Consider the following 26,619-nt stretch of genomic DNA (forward strand, 5'->3'; position numbering starts at 1 on the left):
TTTTCTTTTCAAGAGAAGAAACGATTTCAAGCGACTTTGACTTCTATCGCGCATGTCACGGGAAGACACTCGCTACGACACAAATCGAATCAAATCAGAATTCCAAGACATGGGCGCAGTGGTTGGGGGCTGCTCTACTGGCAAAATCAGCATCGGTCCTCATCTTCTTGTTGGGGGGGGGGGGGGGGGGGAGGACCTGTTTTCTCCTCCTTCGTTTGGGTCCACAACAAAATGCCAGAGTCACTCGTTAATGAGCTCTGATCAATGGCAGCGTGAAGCCCCCCCCCCCCCCCCCGCAGGAGGCCGGCGGCACATACCTGGCTCGGCATGTGTGTGCGTCGGAGGCCTGAGCTAAAAGTAGCGAGCGGGGCGGGGGCGGGGGGGGGGGGGGCGGGGCTGGGGATCGCTGTCATCAACACCTCGACTCTGACAGGCCTTTGAAGCACCGCTGCGTCTTTGAAGGCCCCGGCCGAGGAGGAATGCCGCTCACTCGCTCACCCCCCCGCGCCCCCGCCCCCGCCACCAATAAAAAAACAATTTTTAAAAGGCTCCACAGTTGTGGAATGTGGCGCAAGCCGCCGCTACTCGCCCCGCTGGAGCAGGATTAGAGGACGGGCTCGCACCCCCCCCCCCCTCCCTCCGCCTCCCTCTTGAGCTGGACAACATGGCGGCAAGTGCGCCTTTCAAGTCCACCCCAGCGCTAATTGCTATTTTCCACGGAAGGTTCAAAAGTCACAAAGTTGTCATACTTTGCAGGCTGTGGAAAGGGGAAGGGGGGGGGGGCGGACTTGTCTCTGTTCTTTCACTGACTTTGCCGTGTAGGAGGGGCCAACATGACATCAGCGTTGGGAGCGCAACGCCGACCTCGGACGACACCCTCCGACTTGGCCTCCACACAATCACAATGTGGTGAACGGGCACCCGAAACATCCTCCATCCGTTTTCAACCCAGCAGTGGGGGGGGTCGCCGCTGGCTGAATTTGGGCAAACCACACCCTGAACCAGTCGCCGGTCAGTAGCGGGGGAGCCATTGAGACAAACCAGCGTGCGCGTGCCCGCGCGCAACAAGTGACTTGAAGAACTCGTGGAAAGGATTTGTCAGATTTCAACGAGCTGACCGCCAACGACATTCGACAACGAATGTTTCTGATCGGCGGACCCATTTGATATCAAGAGAGCTGTCCCCCCCCCCCCCCCCCCAAGTGTGCAGGAAGGAACCGTGAAGTGAGTTTTGTTTGGAAAAATGCTTCCAGCATTTGCAGCCCCAATTTCCCCAAAAAACTGCGATTCAGTTGTCATAAAAATAAGGCCAAAGAGCAATTGCGCTCGATGACTCCGACGTGCTTGACTTTGGAGACAGAAAAGTACATTTTAATGGCCGCTGCAGTTGCGAGCGTCAAGGTGCGCCTCGTATGACGGGCGGGCATGACTGGCCGCGGGCCGAGACGGGAGGCGGCGAAACGCAGGGTTCACCTCAGGACAAGGTGTGCCCGACAAAGTGCCGGCTGTTTACTGGAAAGCAGATCAACAAACACACGCCCGTGCATGAGTTAGCACCACGCGCCCCCCCCGTCTGACTCCAAACGGGCTTCCGCGTTTCGGAACGGGAGGGAAGCCGAGGTGGAGTTCACCAGCGTGAGCAGCGGTTTCAGCTTTCAGGCGCTTCTGACTTGATTATCTTGAGGGAACCCAAACTGGGGCTGCGAGCGCTTCCAAGGCACGTGGGGGGGGGGGTGAAAGGACGCGCGGAATGTTTTACGACGGCCACACTTTGCTGACCCCGAAGTCACCGGGGAGCCCGATAAATACAAAGTAAATACGGAGCCCCAAAATAAGGCGAGTGAGTCGGGTTGAACTTTTTGACAATCGGGCGGCGCCGCGTTGGACGGCCACCGGAGCGGACGCGCTTTCAGGGTGGGCCGAGGTCCAAGCAAAACTCTGGGCCGGAACGGAGAAGTGGAGAAAGGAGAAGTAAGGCAACCGGGACACCCCACCCCCCCACCCCCCTTTTCTCCATTCTAGGAAAGGAGGCAGACCCCAATACCGACGGGACGGACAATTGCGGGAATTTCAGCAGCGGAACCAAATCCTGCTTTTGTTGTTGCTTCTATTTGGAGCGAATGTGGAGGAGGGCCCTTCCGAGTGGGCCGGCGCCGACCCCGACGTGGCGCGGGCCGGCGAGCGGATGCGGGCGAGGAATACCCGACGCCGATTTGCGGGCGACTCGACACCAGCAAAAGACATTCTTGGAATGAAAAGCGGACCGGGTTGACGTTAAGACTCGCAAGCACGTTTGGGGCGGCACCCAACCGGGCCGGGCCGGGCCGCCGGTCTCCTGTTGGCCGAAGGCAAAGCGGGCCTTCCGGAAGGAATCTGGAGGCGGCCCAGCTTTCTTTTGTGCTCCGCGCTCGGGCTGGCATTTCTTTTCTCCCAAAGCGCCCTCCCCGCTTTCTCTGCTGCCTTCATCCGCGGCCCCCCCCCCCCCTCAGCCAAAACAATCAATCACCGAATGAGAAACCTTTTGGTCCTTTTGTTTCGGGGCCACCGGCGCTGCTGCACTTGGGCTCTCGGAGCTGCTTAAAAAAACCTCATCCCCAAAACTCTGACTTGTTTTGGGGGAGATCGGAGGGGGAAGCGGGTGTCGTCGGAGTGGGGCGGGGGCGGGGGGGGGGCGGAGGGGGGAAGTTGAGATTCCGTGTCGGTTGAGATGCATTTTGAGGCGCGTCCGTGTGTTGCGTCTCCGCCCGCTCTGGGGCCCGTCTTAGCGGCTCCGTGACGGCAGACGTCCGGAGGCGTCTCGGCATCAGGCGGCCTGAGCGCACGGCGAGCCGGGCTGAAAAGGGGCCCGGTTGCCCGGCTGAAAAGGGGCCCGGTTGCCCGGGTGAGGGGGAGCCGCCGCTCCAACAATGTCGGCATGGAGCCTCCGGCCGCCGGCCGGGCCCCGCCGAGGCGCGCTCCCCCCGGCGGCTCGGGGGCTCGCCGGCGCAGCGGGGACAAAAGGGGCCAGCCGAAGAAAGAGATTCGAGCGTGGCTGAGGACATTCCGACGTGGACGCCGGAGCTCCAAAGTTGAGGGGGGGACAAAGCCCCGCCGCCGCCGACAAAAACCTCCTTTGGCATCTCGCTCTTTTGGCGCAGCTGCCGCATTAAACAAGAAGAAGAAGAAGAAGAAGAAGAAGCGCTGGCCGGGCCTGTGTCGTCCCTCTGGAGGCCCCTTCCAAGCGCTCTCTTCTTGCTGACTGCGGCCGCACGGCCCCCAGAGAAAACAAAATGGGGGGCGGACAAACGCTCTTCTCTTGGAACGGCGCCGAGGGAAGCCGGACACTGTGCCACGGAGGCGGGTGGGGGGGGGGCTCGCCGGGGTGGTGGCGAGCTCTCGCGAGGACGCTTTTAGTGGCGATCGGGCCCGGGTTGTCGCACTGACGCCTCGAAGAAAGCCGCGCGCAATTTGCGGCTAACGGCCCAAAATTATTCCATAAAAAAAAAAAAGAAGAAGATCCCTCCAAAATAAAGGACAAAAAGTTGGCGCTATGGCGATCTCTGTGTTTTCCCAAAACGGATGAGGCCGCGGCTGTGTTCAGAGTGAAGCATCACATTCAAAGGTGCCTGCGGTTACCCCCCCCCCCCAAAAAATGAAGGGGGGGGGCACTTGACAGGATGTCTTGTTTTGTTTTTCAAATCATGAAGAAAGAGCGCAAAAGCGGGGCCGTTTTGGTTTCGGTCCCCGGCTCGGGGGCGACGTGCGCACACGCCTGACGGGAGGGGCGGCGGGGGCCCCGGGGCCCGGCCGCCCCCCCCCCCCCCGCCGCATCACCCGCCCGCCGGCCATTCCATCCGTCCTCAAGTCACACACACGAGTCGGGGGCTTTCGCTACCTTCCGCGCCGCCGCGAGGGCGCGCGACCTCCCCATTCGACAAATTCCAAATTGGCCGGCGTCGGCGGACGCGTCCCCCCCCCCCCCCCTCCGCCGGCGGATACAGTGGCGATCTGTCGTTGGGGGCGGCCCCCTCCGCTGACGACTGTTTCTGAAGTCATTGTGGTGCGAGGGCAAGGCTCGCCACCGGGACTCTTCGGAACATTTGTTTAGCGGTGGGCCCAGCGCGCCGCGCTGCACAAACGTGCCATTGTTCCTCCCCCAGTTCTCGCTCCGGCCGTGGAGAATGAGGGGAAACTGGGGGAGGGGGGGCGAGGAGGGGGGAGGGGGGATTAGTCCCCGAGGAGTTAAACATCAAACCCGTTTTACACGCCGGCACTTCCCGCAGACGGCGAAGCAAAGGCGACACGCAACGTTGTACATGTTAGATCGAGGGGGGGGGGGGGGGGTGAGCAAAGGACGGCCCCGATATGGCCCCCCTCAAATCCTTTTGTCCGGCCCACTCGACGTCATCGAGGGTCCTGCAACATTTCTTGTGCTTTTTGTTTGAAACGATCATTGGTTCATTACAAGATATTATTTGCTTTCATGCATTTTGGGTCGGGGGGGGTCATTTATGCTGTGAAATACGTTCAAATAAAAACACATTTTTCATGTTTTTTTGACCATATTTTGACCTTTTATCCTCTTACTCGATATTGTTTGCGTGTACTCTTGGTTACTGAAATCAAGAGTACGCATTTTGACAGACAAAAGGACAATCAATGCCAACGGACAGCAACGTCTTCTCACTGTCAAGAGCAAAGAAAAAAAAATACGCTTTGGCTTTTCGTAGTTTGCCGATTTTACACGTTGCCGAGTTCCAATCGAATCGGAGCGCCGGGCGTGGCGAGCGTGGCCGCGAGCGCTCGCTTGTCGCCGGGCAGATTGGCCGGCGACCAGTTGGGAGCCGTAAATAAATGACATTCCGAAACCAGAGTGATGATGTTCATTTCAAATCATTCAATCTAACAAAAGGAAACAAAATACGTCGACACTTGATTATTGAGGAGAAAATGGATATTTGACCTCAGATAACCTCTGGTCCTCAACCGGTGGGGGATATTGAATTGTTTATCTGTTTTAGCGCTTTGTTTGGAAGCCCTTTTTGCTAATTTGATTTTTTTCATCAAACAAAGTGAAATCTCTCGATATCTCTTTCCAAAGGCGGCCCCTGGTGATGGGGGGGGGGGTGAGAACAGGTGAAAAAAAAAGCTGCAAAGTCATTACGGAAGGCAAAGCAAAGCAAGGCGGCTCTCGTTGCCGCGTCACGACATGGCGGCCTGGAAAGGCCCCCCCCCCCCCCCGAGGGATCGGCGTTATTTGATTTGTTTTTACGAGACAAGTCAAGCACTTAGCCGCTTGGAACCTCCCGGGGGGCATTTGGCTCCCACTTCTGAGGGGGCCGCAGGTTGCGAGCGCTCTTACGGGCACGGCAAACGCACAGACGCAGCGCAGCCCGCCGGCCCGCGCCCGCCGCCGAGTGCGAAAACAAGCTAGCGGCGTGGCCCTCGGGGGCCCCCGGCGTACGCGCCTCCGCCTCCGGACGCGTACGCTTCGTATCCGGATAGCGCCGGACGCAGCTTTCAACTCAGCCCGCCCGCTTCTTTTCCCTCTTTGGCCAAACGCGTCCGCCATCTCCCCGAAGGATTGGACGCGTGGACTGGTCAGACCACGTTTTTCACTTTTTCGACAAGCCGGCGGCATTCGACGTCCGTTTCCCATTCTCGGAAGTTTTTGATCATCTGGTGGGTCCGTCGATGACGCGCTCCCTCAACTCTCTTGCGATCGCAGATGGAGTAACACGGTCCCGACCCTGCTGGGCTAGTTTTCCTCACGCGGTTGTTCAGTCGGGAGGTGGCGCTCGCCAACATCCTTCCTCTGGAATGCAATTCAGGGACGCTGCTTTTCCCTCACCCGCGCCCGCTTAGGATGCGCCTCGCGGCCCGCAAAAAGCGCAAACTTTTTTTGCAGCTTTTCTGCAACATGCCGCAAGATTCTAACGTCACCATGACTCGCTAACGACAATCAAGTGCATCGGCTTAAAGTTTATTTGCCGTCTATTCGATTCGAACCCGCGGCGCAAATCCCCGCATTCTCTTTTGATGCGTTCTTTTTTCCACACTTCATCGCAATCGGGTTTTGCGAATGAATAACGACGAGCTGAACCGCAGCGTACGTGACGGAACGAGTCGCCGTCAACAGAGGCCCCTACACACCTGCCCGGCGCCTCAGGTCTGTGGACCAGACTTTATTAGAAGTACCAAGAACTAAACTGAGGCTCAGAGGGGATCGAGCCTTTTCTGTTGCTGGTCCCTCTCTCTGGAATGACCTCCCACTAAACATTCGGCAAGCCTCCTCGCTGCCCATCTTCAAAACCCTCGTCAAAACTCACTTGTATTCTTTGGCATTCGACTCAGCATGACTTAGATTTGTTCTTGGTTTTACTGTTTGGTGCTTTCTACCGCCTTTATTACCGATTTGTCTTACTGTTTATTGTGCATGTTAAATTGCTCCATGTACAGCACTTTGTATGCAGCGATGGCTGTTTGAAAGTGCTCTATAAATACTGTTGACTTGACTTGACTTGACTTGACTTTTGTCAGGATGAGCCGAGAGCCAAAGAGAGCCTGCCAAAGGGACGGAGCTCCGCCTGTCATCGCCGCCACAGAGTTGTCCGTTCATCAAAGACCAAAAGCGCACGGGGACCAATCCCAGGCACTCCGAGAACCCGCTTATCAAACGTGCCGTATCATTTTGAGGCTTTTTTTTTTTTTCCACGCCTGCGCTTTGCCTTGCCGGTTGTCGGCGCCACCGAGGTTGTCGTGTCGCGAGGCGCAACGCTTCTCCTCGCAGAGTCGGACCAAATACGATCACCGCCGCGGCGCACGACAGAAATAAAGACGATCGTGAGAACGAACTCTTTGCAGAGGATAAAGAATAAATGCCGGTGGGAGTTGCCGTATGATGTGTCTACAGGCTGCGCCGTTTTTGTCTTCAAGTCGCCGCTGCTTCGTGGCGAAATGAAGAGTTGAATCGTTATCGGCCAGGTTGCGAACACTCTTCTGCGTGGCGTGTCGTCCACCGCTTTGCACGCGAGAGAAGCCAACGGAACAAGAATCCGGAGTGCGCAACGCTGCCGTAATCCAGCACGGCAGACGCAAGTGGACGCTCCCGATTTTGAAAAGAGCACGCCGGGCCGACGCGGCCGTTTACGGCCGAGCGCTCGGGTCAACTCGACGCCCGGCGAACCGATGCCGCATGCCTGCGAGCGGGCGCCGGAACCGCGCTTCGCGGCCTTTGACCGAATACGTGACGGAAAAAAATCGTCTCTACGCGCGGCGCGAGGGATTCGGGGCCTTCAGCTTTGAAAAATAAAAGGTTGGGGGGATGTGGCGCCATGGGAGCTGTTGAGCGGAGGGGACAGGTGCCGCCGCCGCCGCCTCCCCTCTCTCGGTGTCCCCTTTCAAGATTGGGACAAACCAGTTGGTCCTGTTCCCCGCCCCCATAATCAGCGAGCCCGCCCTCCGATATGCTCTTCTCCAACAAATGTGTGTTTACCGAGCGGGAGTGTCCTGAAAAAGCCATCCAAGTGGGATCTAGAGGGCGGAGCCTTCGGCCGGGCGCGGACCCTCCGGCTGGCCGCCGGTCAAAGCCGAGCGAGCGAACGTCCCCGCTTAAGCCAACAGTTGTCCGCTTCGCCTGAAAGTCACCTTTGAGGCGAGCCACTCGTGGCAGGAATCCGCGGGGGTCTTTGCATACCGCAGCGGCCCGGATATCCTCTCGTTAAAAGAGGACCCTCTAAGCCGGGGCCATGTGTTTGGCGCAATATGGGGCGGGGGGGAGGGGGGGGGGCTAGCTATTCGAGGAGATGCGCGGAATCCAATTGGAGCTCGCTGCGCAGTGTGGGAGGGCGGCAAGTCTCAAACCGAGGTCGGTGGACTCCCCCGAGGTTGGAGCGAAAATAAGAAAGCAAAAGCTATAAACCTTTGGGGAAGAAGACGCACACGTCGAGATCCGCCTCGAGGGCGACACCGACCGCAACGTCCCCGCTCGTTTCGTTAGCCCGTGGATGGTGTTAGCATGAAGCGAGGCAGCATTCCAAAGGCCGAGTCGCGCGTTTTGTTTTTCACGCGTCCGCGGAAAATCCTCACCATGCGCCATTGACTTTGTTACGCTTTGTTCGACTTGACATTTTGCGGCGATAGACAGCCGGCGGCCTCTTTTCGAGTTAGCTGCCACCATAGCGGGCCCCCGCATCGCAACGTTTTGCTTCCGAGTCAAAGCGAAAAATCATTTCAAAAATAATAAGAGAAAAGAAAAATCCACGGATCCACTGAGCTAGCTTAGCGTTCAAGTAAGCAACCGACGGAGAAAAGACGATTTGGGTGTCCTATTTTTGATTTTCTGACCTAAAAGACGTCCCTGGGCTCAAAGTACTGAAAACACCAGCGGGGAAGATCGTCCTGCCACTTGCTGAGCGGGCGCCGCAGTGGGCAAAGCTAAGAAGAGAAGCCTCCGAAGAACAAAAGGACTATGTCTAAAAATTCCTCCTCTATTTGCGTCTCGGGGGCCGACGTTTCATCGGGCGACGCGCAAATGAAAGATTCCCGCCGCGCTCCCCGCTTTGATCTTTTGTGCACTTCAAAGCCGGGCCGCGGTCCAAATGTCGCATTCCGCCGCGTGTTTACTTCCAGATGCTTTTGCGGGATGTAAAGCGTCGCCCTCGGCGTGACAACTTGGCCGCGTCGCACGCCTGCGGGATGCGGCAAAGGGCTGAATTGGCCCCGGGCTTTTTCCGTCGCGCTCTCTTTGACAAGTTGCCGTTTGCGCGTTTCCATTACACTGCGCCCCCCCACCCCCACCCCCACCGAAAAAAAAAAAAAGGGGTCAAAGTGGAACCTGCAATGCCAAAAGGAATGCTCACGCCAGCGCAGATGAAGGCTTTCAGGGGGGAATCGTACCGTCGGGAAAGCTTCCGATTCTGCGGCTGACATTAGCTTCTCTGACGTGAGAACACGTCTCGTTGTTTTCAATGTCGACGTGAGAAAAAAAAAATGGAGGATTTAACAGGCCTTTTATCAGTCAAACGATGGAATTGCGGCCGTGGCGCAGCCGAAGGCTTCCGGGGCGAGTCGCAAGGCAGGGAAACGTCAACTCCCAAGCTAACGGCAGCATTTCTGCTCATCGTCGTCCTTGAAGATTTGTTTTTGCCGTGAGGCCACCGATCGAAGCGTTTCCAAAGCGGAACGATGGAAACGCTGAGCGGAGTGCGGCAAAGACGTCCGGAAGGAATCGTACCATCGGGAAACTTCCGATTCTGAAGCTAAACGTTAGCATTTCTGGTTGATATTCTGCATTAGGTTGAGAATACGTTTGGTGGTTTTCAGTATGAACAAAAATATTTTACACCGCGAACTGAAGGACTTCCGAAATGGAGGGACGGAACGGCGACCGGCGGGGTGCGGACAAAGGCTTTTGCGACGAATCGGAGCAGAGCTAACGTTAGCATTCCAATTCTGAAGCTAACGTTAGCATTCCTTGTTGTCGTGGCAGTTGAGCCGGAGAACATGTTTGATTGTTCTTACGGTTTCAAATGAGGATTGAACACTGTCGAACGGAACACTATTGGGCTTTTGCGGCAAATGATACGTTTGAGAAACAAATCAGCTCGTCATCATAGTTGAGGTTGAGAACACGTTTTGCCGGTTTTACTCAACGAAAAACAAAAAGCGGATATTAGACAGTACCTCGAACTTCTGAGACAACAGCTAATGTTAAAAAAAGTCAAGTTTAAAAAAAATTATTGCAAAGTATTCGATGACAGCCCCCCCCCCCCGACCCCCCCTTCCTCAAGATATGCCCCAGCCACGCCAGTCGGAGAACCAGTGTGCAAAGACAACCCGAGACCCAATTAAAACAAAGCGAAAATTGATCGCGGATCAGGAAGTTGGAGGCCTCGGCGAGCGGATGACCCCCCCCCCAGGCAGCTTTGAAGCGCAGACACGAACAAATCAGCAGTGGCGTCTTGGCTAACTGGCGCCATGAGTTGCGTCGGCGTTGGCGTCCGCACGGCAGGAGCGCTCCCGGGACCCGCGAAGACGCAGAAAGCCCCCTCCCCCCCCCGACCGGCAACGGCGGAGATGAAAAGGCCGGCCGGACTGGACGTGAACCCTGAATAAATACGAGCGCAGCCGTCGACACTTATTTTAGCGGCCGGCCGTCACAAAGCCGGGAGCGGGCGGGGCCTTCAAATAACCTTTGGTAGAGCCGATGCGTCCGTCACGGGAGCCGTCAATGAGTGATCGCGCGGACGCATCGTCCCGGGTGAATTCTTGAAAGCATTTGACGAAAGAAAGCGCCCTGGGATTTGGGCCCGGTCGTCCGTGCGAGTGCTTCGACCGACCCCGAGAGCTGAAGTTGTTCTGGCCCTGTCCCGAAGATTTCTGCGTGTCTTTTTGTCCTCAATATGTGCCGGTTTTTCAGCGCCTATGTTTTGGATTTGGTGCCTTTTGCAGCAAAAGATTTTGCCTGAATCGTCGTGCATTGTGCTTTTCGCCAACATTTGCTGGTCATTTTTCAAAATTCTTTTTCATATTTTCCATCGGAAGATTGTTAGCTAATTTCTTGGACGTGGAATTCTTCATTTTAGAGAATACTCGCATTCAGCTCGCTTGCATCCTTTTTTTTTTTTTTCTTCTTCTTCATCACGCGATGATTGTGCCTTCGACTTGCCGGGAAAAGCCGAGACGGAGTTTCGTCAAGCTTTGTTTTCCAGTGTGAAAATCGTCGGCGCGTCCCCTGCGGACATGAAGCGCGCGCCCTCCTCCTGTCGCGGGATCTCCGATACGTGGATGGATACGGCGTGTAAATGAATACGGACGGCGCCGTGCGATAACGGAGGACTCTCCTCCCTCGGCAACCTCATCCTGGCCATTACCCCAGCGCCCCCCCCCCCCCCCGCCCCCTCCACCCCCACACAACAATAGAGGAGGCGACGGCGGCATTAGTCAGCACATTCCCGGTCCACAAGAAAGCGATTCAAATCCGTTTTGGGTTTTTTTTTTCTTCCGGGAGGTTTGTTTCAAGTCTCATCGTCGGACGATCGCTAGATCGATTCGTGACAATTTTCAAAGAAATATTCGCTCCGACACACGCAAATGTCAGGAGCCGACGCAATCGTCTTGGATTGAAGCCCGCGGTCGCCTTTCTTCAGACGACAAAACGAGCTCACCCGCTCACGGAAAGTCGCATTTTGGATCAACAAGAGAGCCGTTTCTGGAAAGGGCCGCCTTCCGGTACGTAGCCGGGCCCCGACTTCCCCGCCTCTGCGTCGGGCAGGCACCCCGACGGTTTGGTGTCCGGTTAACAGTGCGAGCGAGTCATGAAGTAGTGGAAAGCATCAGCTGAGGTCATGTGCTGACAAATTTGCGGCGGCATCGGTGGCGGTGGGGGGGGGGGGCTTGACTCGGGGCCCGGACATGAAAGTCGAATGCGGCCGCGAAACAGAGAGACTCTGGCTGGCGTACGCGCCGCCGCCGCCGCCGCTGGGAGTTGTCCCGGGCCGCGGCACCTCCCGTCCATTACGGCCCAGCTTTTGGCCTTTCCAGCAAGCGGCGGGCAGGAGAAGGAGCGGCGGATGCCTTTTCAAACCGCCAGAGCTGTCATTATCGTCTAAATGCGGCGCGACGCAAGTCCTGCCAGCTCCAAAAGGTATAGCGGCGGCGGCGGCGGCGGCGGGCGGCCACTAAGCTTCAACCTCGTCAGAGTCTGCTTGCTTACTTTGCGCAGGCCAGAAGAAAGAACGACAACATATGCACTTTGGGGAGGCCCGCCCGAAATTTTCGTTGAGGCCACCGATTAATCGGCCGTCAACTTTTTTAAAAAAAACATCATGGCTAAAAAAATTTTTTTAAAAAGCAAAGACACAAATAACAGACAGAACGTTTGATTTTGTCCTTCGGGATCGAACTCGACACCAGAGAGAAAAAATGGGCCAAAATCTGCCACTTTTGCCCATTCTTTCTATTCTCTCCGTTTGGCGAGTACCGTTACGAGCCTTACGTTAAGTTATCGGCTACCGTTGAGGCTCCGATCCCAGCCACGGATACTTAAGAGAATACAAAACTTGACGCACGGCAAGTTTTCCCCGGCAGTAATCGGCGCGACGCCGCGCGGTCCGACGCGTCGGGAAATCATCATCCGAGTTAGAAGTTGTCGTCGTGCTAAATGATATTCAAGAAATCCAAAGTAGGTATCGGCGTACTCGGTAGCGGCGAGTACTCGAACAGTGACTGGGGAAAAAAAAAAAAAAGAGGGATCGAACATGCTTAGTTTGTCTCGAGTCAAACGTGGGTGACAAAATGTGGACGGGTTGTTGTCCCTTGAATAGTTGTCGATTGTCGACGTGCGCCCTGCGATGGGCTGACGACCAGTTCGGGGTGCGCCCGCGCACCCGCGACCCTGGCGAGGAGAAGCGGCTCAGATAACGGACGCAAGGACGGAAATAATCCACAAAGTCAAAAAAAACAGTCCATGGAATAAAACATCTCGAGAGGTCACCGCGGACAAGCCAAATATTTTCTCTCTGGCCGCGTGCTACAACAACAGCGTAGCTAACGATACGCTTCAGGTCATCGCGTGCATCAATCATGCATGAATGCAAAAGAAAAAAAACATTTGAAAAACGCCGTCATTATAAGCGGAGAGCAAACACGGGCCACCTCCGAGCGGTCGCCGGCTACGCTAGGGCAAACCTAAATAGACCGCGTGCGGTTTTCCGACGTAAAGCCGAGCTCCGGCCCTAGCGGGCGGTCGCCGGGCGGCGCCAAAACGGCCACGGGAGGAGGAGAAACACGAGCGGGAGACATTTTTCATTCCGCCGCGTGTCACTCATGCCGCAGCCACGAACTGGGTGGACGCGCGAAGGCTTCATCGGAGGCGGAGGGACGCCGTGTGACGCGAGCGTGTTCCGCAAAGCATTCAATCTTGTGGAAAGACGAGCCATTCGGGTTTTGGTGTATAGGTCGGGATGGCTACGTATCTATGTCGATAAATATGGATACACTCGCACACGCACGTCACATCTAGGCACAAGAACATCGGGACAGGAAGTAAAGGTGCATTTACATTCCGTGTACATTGGAGACACGCTGACATGAAATATGGTACAAACAAATGAAATGACACAATTCCGCCACACTCGGGGTGTGGAACATGATGAAAATATGGTCTTCGGACACAACGTAAAAAAAAATAATGCCACATCCACATTCGCTCGGACGCAAATAAACCATTCCCGTTTGATGTCAAGATGGCAAACGGCAACGGAAAGATGCTACGTCGGCGGAGCATTTCATATGCGAATGGGGCCATTGGCTATGTAAATAACAATCTTATGAAAAAAAACAGTATCCGGATATTCTTTTGTGCTGCGAATCCGTGACACGGACAAGATATATGATGACGAATATGGCTGGCGCATATGAGGCGTATGGGCATGACGTACGATGAAAGCGGGCCATTTAGGACACTCCTGTGATGTCAATCGCCTACGAGGGGACCGAAATATCATGGAAATATGGTAGACTAGAAATGTTTTGTCATTTTATACACACACACACACACACACATCTGTGAAGTACGCTCCAGGCGACAAGGCATCTGCGTCGAGATGTAAACACACCACATTGCTCCTACGTGGGCACCTCGTCGGGCACCTGCAGTGTTGCTGCTAAGCTATGCGAAACGGAGCAAAGCAAAACACTCGAAAAGCGCAACTACGCAGGCCCACGCGCACACACAAAGCCATCACTCTTTTCCATCGTTTGCGCCTCCTGAGGTGCTCGATTTTTTTTTCCCAGACAGTTGATAGGCCTTCTTCCGCCTTCGCAGATCCCGACCTCCATTTGGAGACGGGGAACAAAACTGCAAAGGTATGTTCTCCACGTGTGCACATAGCTCGAATATCAAAGCGCTACCACAAACACGACAACTGTTTCAAAGCCTTATCGGGCTTTCCCGTCAAATATTTGTAAAAACAGCATCCGGGTTTTTACGGGGCACGTTCAACGCAACCGCAGCCAAGTCCATGAGGCGAGAGGAAAAAAATAATAAGAATCAATTGAAATTCGAAGACCACCGCGACAAAAGCCGAGCGCCCGAAGGCACCGTTGAAGACGGTGCGATCAATGTAAATATGCAAACCTGTCAACTCATACGGTTTAGCCGTAGTTCATACGGATTTTGTGGTGAACCTTACGTATATGGCCGTATCGCACAAATCATACGGATTCTGAACATTTCCGGGGGGTTTTTTCACCGACTCCAAATGATTTGGAGTCGGTGAAAAAAGTAACGCAGGAATCCAACTCTGAACACAGTAATGCCACGAAGTAGAATGATGATTAGACATTAAGCAGACATTGTATTATGGAGATCTACAAGAAATATCATTGAAAATTTCGTGGGGTTTTTTCTGCTGTTATTTTGACATATAAAATGCTTTGGTATGTTAGAAGGATTTTTTCCTCTTTATAAGGATTTTTTTGGTAGTTTATACAGGTTGGCGCTCCGAAAAGTTGACGGGTATGAATATGGTACATCCCAGGTACGGACAGTCGAGGGCTTTAAAGAAACATGAGCCCACTCCGGTGCATCCCATCGCCTACATTAAAAATGACTCCCTAGACATAAATATTGATGGAAGTAATAGTGCATTTGTGCATTGTCGTTGAATAGAATGGTACGTCACGGGTGGAGAGATGTTCAAGATGACAAATATCTTGCACAGCATTAAGTTCGTTGGAGGCCTAAACGCTGTAATGTGTCTTAGTCATCATATACGACGTAACTGTGGTATTTTAGATTCATATACATGTTAAATATTGCGTGAAGATGGTTAATTGGCAGTCTGGTCATTAAATGTGATGTCAAGAGGCAATCGGTGGAGGCGTAAACGTCGGGAGGAAAAAAAAACAGCATTACAACCCTTATCAACTACACAATCGGGCTTGGGAACATACTTATCTATCTATCTCGATAGATAAATGGATAGCTAGCTAGATAGTTGTAAAAGGCGAGATTTACGAGGCGCTTTGAACGCAACGTTGAGCAAGAAGCGATTTTTGAACACGGTAAAATTAGATTAAACCTTGCGCACCTGAACGCACCATCGTGTTTTCTGCGTGCAACGCCGGAAGTAGAGCCCCCTTAAAAAAAAAAACCCTCCCAAACAAACAAACTTTTTCTGCACCACGCAAAACACCACGTGCGTGCACCCAAAGTGCACGAGCCACTCAGATAAACTTGACAAACTTTTCGTCGGATAAGAAACGAGCAAAAAAAGAGTTGCTAGCGTGAACGAATTCCTCCAGATAGGAGCCATCTTGTGACCACATTGGGGCTGCAAATTCGTCTCATCCTCGCACACGCACCCGCACGCACGCAGTCACTCCTGTCAACCTCCGCCAAGGAGAAGTTAGAAAGCAGACTTGACACGTACTTGGACGATCTCCCCCTCGGCGCTGATGGTGGCTCCAGCCCTGGAGAAGCGTCCCTGCAAGCCCGTCGTGTACGTGGTGTAATCCCCGTTGGCGCTGGATTCGAACAGGACCACCTCCACATAGGCCGTATCCTTGGCGAGGGCGACGCGGGGCTCGGAGGCCAGCACGGCGGCGAGGAAGAGCAGCGCCGCCGCGGCCGACGAGCCGGGATGGTGGTAGTGGTGCTGGTGCGGTTGCGGGTTCGGGTTCGGGTTCGGGTGCGGGTGGTCCCGCTCCGAGCCGCCCCGCCACGGCGCCACCATCGTCGGCATCAGCAGCAGCATCGTCCTGGTAGTCGTCCTGGTAGTCGTCGTTATCATCTCGCCGGCTGGCTTTGCGGCACCGAGCGGAACGGCATGGCCGACGCGAGGCGAGACCGTGCTACGATGTGCCGAAATATGATTTTTGTTTGTTTGTTTTCGGGGGGAGGGGGCGGGGGGGGGGGAGACGAGGAGCGAAAATGTGCGGAAACGCACCGGGGGAGCGTGTTTAGTTCACCGAGTCTGTCAATGACACTGGCTGCCGCTCAAGCCTCCTCCCCCGCTCCGTCCCTCGCTCACTCATTCCTGCTCCACGCCCCCTCCCCTTTCTTTTTCACCCCTCCCCTCCTCCCTTCCTCTACAAAGCGTATCCCCTTTGATCGCAAACACGTGATTTTTCTTTTTTTTTTTGGTCCTTTTTTTTTCTTCTCTCACTCCCAAAGGCTTCTGGCCCCGCCTCCTTTCACGCTCAAGTCCCAGCACTCGGCTTGTTAAAGAGGCACTCTTCGGCAGGGACGTCACCTGCGCCCAACTTTGACTTACTTCAAGTGCTGTATAGCAGAATAGTTTGTAAATATGATGATAGGTTTTAGGAACGCTCGAAATTGTCCCGAGGTGCGATCGGTGCGAGCGATTGGTGCTTCGTCTCTGTGCGCCCTGCGATTGGCTGGCAACCAGTTCAGGGTGTCCCCTGCCTACTGCCCCAAGACGGCTGGGAGAGGCGACCCTCCTGAGGATAAGAAGATCAGATAATGGATGGATGGAAGTTTTTGTAAATATATATGTATATATATAGATAGATAGAGAGAGTGTGTGTATATAAAATCGCAATATGTCTTCTAGCTCGGTTGTCCCAAAGCTGCCATTCCACCTTAAAAAAAAAACTTGACCCAAACAGGTCTAATTGTCAATAAATTACTGCAATTGAGAGTTGGGGACATTATTCATCTTTTTCTTTTCATAACAACAGGAATAGTTTACAGATAAACTGGAACGTGTTTTAAGTAGTTTGGCATATAAACGTTCTCCTCATCTCAAATTTCGATTTGACCTGCCGTTCTATCTTAAAACAACCATCAGACAGGGCTGATTACTGTAAAGATGAGTGAGACTCCATTTTTTTTTCCATTACAATAGTATGTTCTACACACACACGCGCACGGTATTATGATTAATATTGTGTTTGTGAAATGAAGACTCCAGCAGAAGAGGCTACAATTTTTCATCCTTGTCAGGGGGCGCAGATGGTCGCCAAGTGCGGCAAAGAGCCTCGGACAAAATCCGCAGTGGACTTTTAAAACTTCGACCGGAACATTGGACTGAATTCAGGCTCTTTTTCACCCTAATAAGGAACGTTGACGAATAACGTCATCGGTGAGCACGGACGGTTGAAAAGTTCACTCGGGCGCGATGATCGCACTTTTTGAAGAGCAGCGCCACCTGCTGCACGACGGAATATGACACTTGTTGAAAGAACACACGCTGTACCCGTCGGCCCATTGTTTTCATCGTGAATGCTAAGCTAACCCTTTTCCCAATATATGTGGCCGGGCTGACGTCTATCCGCATCTGTTCGTATTATCAACGCTAAAGCGAGCGAACTGTCTACCGCGACCCAGGCTGACCGTTAACTCCTTCGAGTATCGACGCTAAACGAGCAGCCACCGCCGTCTGCTTTTTTTTTCTTCCTTCTTTTAAGCACAAGAGGGCAACACGATCGCATGACAATATAATTTGCCATTCAGCCGGGAGCCGAGGAATTGCCAAGGAAGGGAGGGATGGAGGGAGGGAGGGAGGGGGGGGGTGGAAAGGACAGGAAGACCGATAGGAGGAAAGGCAGGAAGGATAGAGAAGAAAGGAAGCCAGCAAAGACAAAGGACATAAGAAATGGAGGAAGAGGGGAGGATAGGAAGAAACCGCGGAAGGATGCAAGGGAAAGTCTCCACTAGGTCAATATACACGCAAACCCACCCGCGGAACCCTAGCCCAGTTCTAGAAAGCCTAAATTGGGCTCAAACCCCTTCAGACGGGCTTGAAAGCTTCCTTTGAAAAAGCCATTCCTTTCATCGCGGTCGGGCTGCTGAGAACCAATCAAGCGTCGGGAAAGTGTCGCTGACTTATGTCCATCCGGGGCTGTGGGAAAGCCGCAGGTCCGGCAAACAACACCCCGGTGCATTGTGGGTCGGGAGTAGAGTGTGAATTGTTGGGTAAACAAAATGGGCCTCAAGCCCTGGTATGTCTCCAGCTGCGTGCTGTCCCAGGGCATTGCAACAAAACTGTTCCGCTTTCTACCCGGGCGTGGCTGTCGTCTCCCGAGAAGGAATCTCCGCGCCGAGTAGCTTCGGCCAAAGCTTTGTGTCTTTTGCCCAAATATTTCACCGCTTCAACCGGAGTTGAACGGAGGACTTGTCCTCTCGCGATGACGCCGGCTCCCAGTCCGCTAGCTGGAGTGTCCGTTTTAAAATTCTGCTCCTGCTCGATAAATCACTGGATGGTTCGGATGGGGCTCCGAGGTCTGCGGACTCGGGTCAAATAAGTTTCCGAGCAAACGGGAAACACGTGGAGGCGGCATTTAGCCGTTATGCTGCACGCAAGTGGATTACATTGGAATGACATGTATTTTTCGATTTCTCTTTTGACACCCGCTTAGTCGCTTTTGGGATTGGCCCGTTGCGGGGAAACGCCCTCCCTTTAATCACATGCACGCCGACTTTGAGCCCCAGGGAAGATCTCCACCTCTGTTATTTGCATTTGTCTGTGTGCGAGCGGCCACGGTAGGGGACCTGCTTTTCCAACGTCAAATAACCGTCAACAAAAATGTCAATCGAGTTAAAGAGTGATCTACAAATACTAAAATGTGAGAGCTAGTTAGCGTTGTAGCAGTCAAGGACACTACAAATGAAAGGCCTCTTTTTTTTTTTTCAAACTGAAACAACAGTTGCAACAAAGTAAAGAGTCAAACTGCGAGCTACAAATGCTAAAGCCCGTGCTAGCCAGGCTAGCATTTCATCTGTCAGAGACATCTGTTGGGAGTTAGGGGACTTTTTTTCTCTCCCCCCCCTCACCCACACTGCCCCCATCCCCCTGAGTGACACGACCGAAACTATAAACAAAGTCGAAGGGCGAGTTACAAATCCTAAAATGTGCTAGCTAGGATGCATTTTCTCAAGAGGCAACCTCGGCCTACAACAACTGTTTCAAATTGATGATGACGGAAGTAGTGAGGCGCAAACGCTAAAATGTGCTTGTGTTTTATCCTTCTGTCCGTCAAAGACATCCAATGTAAAGACAGGGGCCTTCTTTTTCCAAAATGAAACGACCAAAGCTCTTTAAATACACCGAGTTAAAGACTGGGCTGCAATTGCTCAAATGTGCTAGCTAGTTAGCATTTTATCCCCCGGCCTTCTTTTTCCACAGTGAAACAACAATTTCAACCAAGTTAAAGTGAAATAGTGAACGATAAAGGTGCTAGCGAGTTCATTTTATCCCTCGGTGATGTAGGCGCCAAATCAAAGGTTGGTTTTGCTTTTTTCTAACTGAAACAACGGTTTCAACAGAGCCAAAAGGAAAAGAGCAAGGGGCAAATGCTTAGGCAGTGTCGAGATGTCCAAAGGAGAGGCCATTTTTTTCCCCCAAAGCGAAACAACCAAAACAATTTCAACAAAGTCAAGAGATAATATGAATGCGGTTTTAACAAGGTTGCAAGTGAAATACTGAGCTGCAAAAGCATGTGTGTGTGTGTATATATATATATATATAATATATACAGTATATATATATATTTAAAATAAACACCATAATAAGCCTAACAAATGAGTTGCTTTAGTGCGCCACAGAATAGTGAATGAGACGTCCCAGACCTCACAAAATTTGTGCTTGGAGTTGAGCTTGCACTTAAGAATTTAAAAGTGCTGAATAGAAGCGGTCAAATGGCAAAGAGCAGCCAGTAAATGCTGTGCTGCTATTCGCGGTCCCAACAATCCCGCAAAGCTATGAAGGCTTTGTGAACTTTGAGCCTTTTACGGCGCTCGGGCAAGTGCGTCGCCCTATGCGAGCTGCTTCTTGTTTGCTGTTGCACCGGGAGATAGTGTGTGCACTCTGCAAGCGCCTTAAAAAGCAAACAACAAAAAAAAAACGAACTTGTGGGACATTTTGTTGGCATTACTGGGAAACGAACACTTGACATGATTATTATTTATTCCCTTTCCATGATTTAATTTGATACGATTGCATCTATTGTAAACTACCTGGTTTTGTTAGTATTCTAACATTGTTGACTATTGTTGTTGTTATATACACTGTATATGTTGTGGTCGTTGTTTTCTTTTGGGGGTTTTTTTTGGTCACGGTATAAATTGCACAATTTGTATTTATCATGTTTTAGTATCATTCATTGCAAGTTGTACTCATTTCTTTTTTTTTCAAGAACAAAATGTAAATGCCCCCAATGACAGCCGAAAGGCCAGTTTCCATATGGAACATGGCAATGTGCATTATCTTTGCGATTTTATTTGTATTTGTGGACAGTATTCCTCGATTTTAAGCCATGTTTACAATGTTGCTTTTCTTAACAATTTTTGTGGGGTTTTGTTTGATTTTTTTTTTGTAGGTTTAACTTTTATAGTATTTTTTAATTCTATTTAATGACGATGTATTTATTGCATTATAATCTCACCATTTTAAGATTAATGTTGAGCTGTTTTTAATTCAAATCTTTTTCATCCATCCATTTTACGATCCGCTTATCCTCACAAGGGTCGCGGGGGGTGCTGGAGCCTATGCCAACGATCTTAGGGCAATAGGTGGGGGGACACCCTGGACCGCTTGGCAGCCAATCGCAGAGACCAACAACCCTCCGCGCTCACGCCTCGGCACGATTTGGAGTGTTCAATCGGCCTGCCGTGCATGCTTTTGGAATGTGCGAGGAAAACGGAGCACCCGGAGAAAACCCACGTAGGCCCGGGGAGAACACGCAAACTCTACACAGGGAGGCCGCAGCTGGAATTGAACCCCAACACCTCTGCACTGTGAGGTCGACGCGCTAACCACTGGACCACCGGGCCGCCCTCAAATCTTTTTCTATGATGTATTTGTTTATCGGTTCCTTTTTGATGAATTTGTTATTTTGGTACATTGAGCAATTGATCGCTTGTGAGAAGACTCACCAAAACGGTTCCTCCTCGGCTTTGAGATGTTGGGTACTGCAAGAGCAGTTTCACACGCGGTTCAATCTGCTGCATTTGAGCCACATTAGCAAAGGAACTAAGACTTCAGCCAAAGTGCTCACTTCCCCGTTGAATGTTCTGCGTCGTAGAAGCGGATTGTAGCCAAAGCCCGGCAAATGTTTGGTAAAACTCAAGATTCCCGTTTGAGGGAGCACATACCGTCGAGCATGTTTTTCAGTGTGTGTTTTCCAATGGCCGCCACCCGATACCACGCGCTTTCGTCTGGGACGCCTCGACGCAGATTCTTACAAAAAGTGGAATGCTGTGACAAAAATATTATGGCCTACTTGCCATTGGGTTTTTAGCTCATCTCCCCAAATAACAAAAACCAAAGGGGGTGACCCCCCCCCCCCCAAAAAAAGGTCGTAAAAGAAGACGGAACCTACAAAAGGAGGTCAGGCATTTCAACAGGCTTTCCTGAACACGAACATTGATTGTGTAACGTTGACTTACTTGATATGGGCTTGATTTCCTGCTAAGCTAATCACACGGAGCAAAACAGTCGTGAACGTGTCGCAACAAAAACCTTTCGATGAGAAAATGTGTTCTCTTGATTGAAGATACATTCAAGGCATTTGCAATTTTGGTTCCGCTTTCAAAGACGCGAGTAACTCTTTGAAAGCATGCATCATCCTGATATTTGGCCAATGATATCAATAGTATCACAATATATAGATTGTGTGATACTACGTATCATGATGTAGAAATTTCATGATCTGCCAATGTAAAGGATTGGGGTTACCCCCCCCCCCACACACACACACAGTGTTTTAGGAATGCAGATTAATTGACCATATAAATGGTCTCATGATACAATACAATTATGATACGGTGACGACCCATGAAGCATCGTGATCTGCGAGCGCGCTCACGCACACACACACATCAATATATATAAGTTTTACCACAAACAGTGCAGAATTGATTTTATGACTATTGTTTTCAACATTTCTCGGCGACAGTTGTATTTGGTGCTGACTATTTTAGCAATTCATTTTTGGATGCACACAGCGTGTTTGGTGACTCGACCAGGAAAACCCCAAGTATGATGCAACACTTTCGAGCCCCCCCCCCTCCCCCTCCTACCGAAAGCTCGCCTCACGTTCTTTTCGGCGAGTCCCCTACAGTACATTCAATAACTGTTCCTGCATAACGAAACACCGAAGATTAAATAAACAGGATATATTGACTTTTTGGTGGGTGGTCGATGAGGAAATAAAGCTTTTGGGAAGAGTGACAAGCGGATGAAACTTGTAATGCGTTTGAGGGTCAGCGCCTTGTCCAATCACAGGCCGCAACGCCCGTGACGTCATCGTCCTTTCCAGCCTATCAGGGATCACCACGATGGTAGAAAAATTGCCGACGCCGCGTCGCCCGCCTGTCAGAAGAAGTAACTCCGCGATTGCGACTACAAAGGACGCCGGCCCTTGTGTATTTTTAGTTTAGTATTTATTTTTATTTTCTTGAGGGGGGGGGGGGGTGATCAAAGACCGAGGATATCGTGCGAACATGGCGATGGTAACGGCAACGAGCGGGGGCGCCCAGAAACTGCTCCTGATCTCCGGGAAGCAAAGCGGCTCGACGGCGAGCTTCGGCCGCCCCATCTCGGTGGTCCTGCCGCCCTCCCCCAGCCAAGCGTCGTCGGACTCCGAGTCGAGCAGCTCGGCGGGGCAGCCGGTGCGCAAAAGGCAGCGGCTCACACACTTGAGCCCCGAGGAAAAGGCGCTCAGAAGGTTGGCCTTGAATATACGTCCAGTAGTTTATCTTTTTGGTTTGGACACTATCGACTAAATCACACAAAATGGCGGTGGCGTTTAACATCAGGGTAATAAACTTGTCCATCTTGTTTCTTGCATTTTAATCACGCATTTACATTTCTTCCCTCGTGCGGCAATCTCCCCTCCCCCCCCCCCCAAACTTTCCTTGAAAGCCAGTTGTAGTTATTGGCTTTCGAGCTCCTGCGTGGTTTCGTGGATAAACTGTCGGTAATTGTTTTATCTTGTTTTGTTTTTAATCGCGATTTGGCCGTTTGCTTCACTTGCGTTCGTACGCTGCTAACGACGCCGTAAAGAAGCGAAAAGGAATTGGTTATTTGCCGAGATAGCGCAGCTGCCTTGAAGGCAAACGACTGCTTGTATCAATTGGACTTTAAAACCTGCTTATCGGGCCGGAGTTGGACCCGCCCGGCAGGACGAGGACGTGCCTGCGTGGCAGGAACATGGCCGGTTGAGATGCTTACGCAGCATCGCGGAAAGAATGCCCTCACTTCGCCTCGTTTATTCGCCCTCCTCCTCCTCCTGCTCCTGCCCCCACCTCACAGGAAACTGAAAAACCGAGTGGCAGCCCAGACCGCCAGGGACAGAAAAAAAGCCAAAATGGGCGAACTGGAGCAGCAGGTCCTGGAGTTGGAACTGGAGGTATTTTCCGATTGCGTTAGCCGGAATGCCGTCTTTAATTACCCGCTTGACTTTGGTGTGTTCCCGGTCTCCCGAGCAAGCAGGATAAACTTGTATTGCCGCGCGCGTGTGTCCAGAACAAAAAGCTTCACATTGAGAACCGGCTCCTGCGAGAAAAAAACAATGGGCTGCTGACTGAAAACGACGAGCTCAAGCTAAGACTTCGGCTGTACAGCCTTGACACAAAGGAGAAGGTGCGACTACTCTTTTTGGGGCGGGCGGCTTGGCACTGCAAACAGCAAATTGAACCCTACCCCCCCCCCCCCCCCCCTCCCCGGTTCAGGTGATGGTGTCGAATGGGAAAGAAGCAGGTTTGGGACTCGGGTCTTCTGAGTCCGCAGCACTCAGGCTACGTGTGCCTCCGCAGCAGGTGCAGACCCAGCAGTCCCAAAACCTGAAAACTTCCCAATGGATACAGATGGTCCTGATGCTGCAGACAATGAGGTAAGTGCGCCGAGCACCTCCCATCACAGTCAAAATTTCCAACCCGACCAAACACTTAACAGTAGTTTCCCTTAAAAAAAAAAATAATAAAAGCGTGGCGAGCATTCTGACCGACCTTTGCAAGCCCGCCGCATATTTTTTTTCAACACAAGCTCCAAAGGAGAAATGTTCGACTCTCCTCTTTCATCACACAAAATTTTTTCAACCTTTGTCCTTTTTTTAATGAATCTTTTTTTTTTTTTTTTTTTTTTTTGCTTTAGTGACACCTCAAACACCTTAAGAGCCTTTGGCGTCTTTAAAATACCCACAGGAATGAAAAGCTGCTTTTGATATTGAATCACGGGTCAAAGAAATTGACCAACTATTTGCACGCATTTCGGAGTAGCGGGATCGCACGTACGTTACGTCGTCTCTTCTACTCGGACATGAAAACGTCCGCCCGCCTTTTCTCTTTCGCGGTCGAGTTAAGGGCGACGAACACTTGGCTCGATTGGCAAGCGTCGCCGAGGATCTGCCCCGACGCGCCGCGACGACGCACGGTGAGCTCATCAATGCTGCCATCTGCTGGCCATACGTAGTGATCATCGGTTCTTCTTCGGATTTTTTTTTTTTTAAAGGCTGCACGAGCTCAGACACGGACTGAATTGATCTTGTAAGTCGAGGTACAACTGTAGCAAGGTTCCCCCGCTCTCCAGATTTCCGCAAAGAAATGCGAGTCCGCTGGCCATCCACCATGAAAGTCATTTGCAAATCGAATGTCGGCCGTTCTGTCAATTGGAAACGGAAGCCGCGTTTGACCACAGCGGCGAGTAGATGTGGTTGACTTTGGTTTTGCTAAGGTTAGGCTCGGCAACGAGGCGAGAGTTTACCACGCTAATCCCCCCCCCCCTTTTTTTTTTTTTAGTCTGATCTGCTGCTGGGCATTCTGGACATCCTTGACCCGGAGCTTTTCCTCAAGTCCTGCGAGGAGCCGCCGGTGCTCCTGGTCGGCGGCGGGGAACCAGTACCTGCCGCCGCACCTGCGCCTCTGGGGCCCCCATCAATTAAGCTGGAGACCCTTAATGGACTGATCCACTTGGATCACATCTACACCAAGCCGGCAGAGGTGGCCGCGGAAGACGCCGAGGAAAGCGACGACGACGACGGCGGCCCGCTGGCTTTCCTTCCTGTCGCCGAGGTGGAGGTGGAGGACGTCTGCGTCAAAGACGAGCCCCCGGAGGAGGTGCTCATCCCCAGACAGATGGACGACTTCCTCTGCGTGCCCGCCGCCGCCGCCGCCTCCTCCGCCTCCAGCTCGCCCGCCCTCGGCGGCGCCGACAAGGGAGCCTGCCCGGCGGACGGCCACAGCGACTCCGGATACGAGGGCTCCCCGTCCCCCTTCAGCGACATGTCGTCCCCGCTGTGCTCCGACAGCCCCTGGGACGACATGTTTGCCAACGAACTCTTCCCCCAGCTCATTAGCGTTTGAACACTTCTCGCCACTCGCCCCGAAAATTGAGTCGAGCCCGAAGCTCCGTTGTTACAATCGAGCGAATTTCCGCTTTTCTGTGCGTTCGTCGTCCAATCAAAAGTGCTGAAAATGGCCGGCGCCCTTTGACGATGCAGCGCAGATTGGGAAACAAAGATGCCGTTCTTTTGAGGGGGGGGGAGTCTCCTGAAAAGCGACCGTTTAGGAAGCGCGCTCGACGCCGGCGCCGATAGCGGCGCCGACGCGTAGCCTCAGCTGTTGCTATTTGTGGCCGAGCGCACGATGGAGCTCCCTTTCACTTTACAGCAGGTCTGTAGCGCTCGCCATGCCGCAAACGGCTCGTGGCAGAGATGGAGTTTGCTTCAAGTATTGAAAAGTGGACTGGGGAAAGATGGAAAGAAAAAAGGGGGAGGGGGGGTAGCATTTAAATATGAAATAGTATTTATTTGTGTCATCTGATTTTGGGTCGCTGTATGTCCGCCTGTATGCAAATGTTGAGCGCTTTCCTTGTCGTCTTACTGCATTAAAAAAAAAAAAACATCCTCTGCATTGCAATGTCGCTCTCGTTTCATTTTTTGTGGATGGAAATGTTGACATTCCCAAATGTCAACTCTTAGTCACTCGGGCCCAGCGGCGTATTGCGGCATCACGCGGTCGTCGTCCTGCGCCGCCCGGAAGGAAAGACTCTCATCCGGCGCTCACCTCGACCGACGTTTTCTCAAGCAAATGAAAGACGTCGGCTGTACTTAAAAGGTGGGCTGCAGAAGGCCACTTTGAATCCCAAATCTGATCTCGAGCACGTCGGCAGTCTTGCGTCGGTCACTTGTGCGTTGCGCCACGTCACGCGCTCCAGTTGAAAGCCAAAAGAAAATGGAGCGGCTCCAGTATCGCCGCGGCAACTTCAACCTTTTGCGGGAGGTTCCCTCCTTTTCTCCTCTGGGGGTGGGCCGTGCACATGTTTGCAGCCCCCCCCCCCCCCCCCCCCAGGGATGGAGATGACGTGCCGCAAGCTGGAACAAAAAGCTTTTACAAGCTGCTGGTTAGGCGATGATAGCTTGTTTCTGCGGGTTCTAATTCTTTCTTTGGGCAGCTTTGTTCGTTTTTATTTTTTGGGAAATGTTGAGTTCCGTTTTTTTCTTTTCTTTGAACATATGCGAGATTTAAAAAAAAAAAAAAAAAAAAAACCGAATTCATCATTGTGCAATAAAGTAAGCTAAACGACTGTTGAAGCGTCCATACCGAAATGGATCCGTTTGAAATGAAGCCCGAAAGCTCATCTGCGATAAGCGTTGATGAAAACGAAGGGGCTT

General features: G+C 52.3%; 2 protein-coding genes across 4 annotated transcripts in view; one reads left to right on the top strand and one right to left on the bottom strand.

Moving 5' to 3' along the window:
* znrf3 (zinc and ring finger 3) overlaps positions 1–26,619 on the bottom strand; it is a 46,688-nt gene that overhangs the window by 18,007 nt on the left and 2,062 nt on the right. For 2 of the 3 annotated variants that reach the window (XM_086110654.1, XM_086110653.1), the window contains exon 1: positions 15,417–18,764. The exons of the other annotated variant lie outside the window; for it this stretch is intronic. In XM_086110654.1, the coding sequence (XP_085966780.1) occupies positions 15,417–15,776 (360 nt within the window). In that variant the 5' untranslated portion in view covers positions 15,777–18,764. Of the gene's footprint in view, positions 1–15,416; positions 18,765–26,619 lie in introns of those variants that run through there. 3 annotated transcript variants of the gene reach the window in all.
* Positions 22,315–25,864, top strand: xbp1 (X-box binding protein 1). The gene is given in 6 exon segments (XM_086110656.1): positions 22,315–22,674; positions 23,262–23,358; positions 23,475–23,591; positions 23,681–23,731; positions 23,734–23,841; positions 24,746–25,864. Coding segments are annotated over 6 exon segments (1,161 nt in total). The 5' UTR covers positions 22,315–22,450; the 3' UTR covers positions 25,310–25,864.

This window comes from Hippocampus guttulatus, chromosome 5 (genome assembly GCF_054856545.1).
Source record: "Hippocampus guttulatus isolate MCC_2025c chromosome 5, RoL_Hgut_1.0, whole genome shotgun sequence".
Classification (NCBI taxonomy): domain Eukaryota; kingdom Metazoa; phylum Chordata; class Actinopteri; order Syngnathiformes; family Syngnathidae; genus Hippocampus; species Hippocampus guttulatus.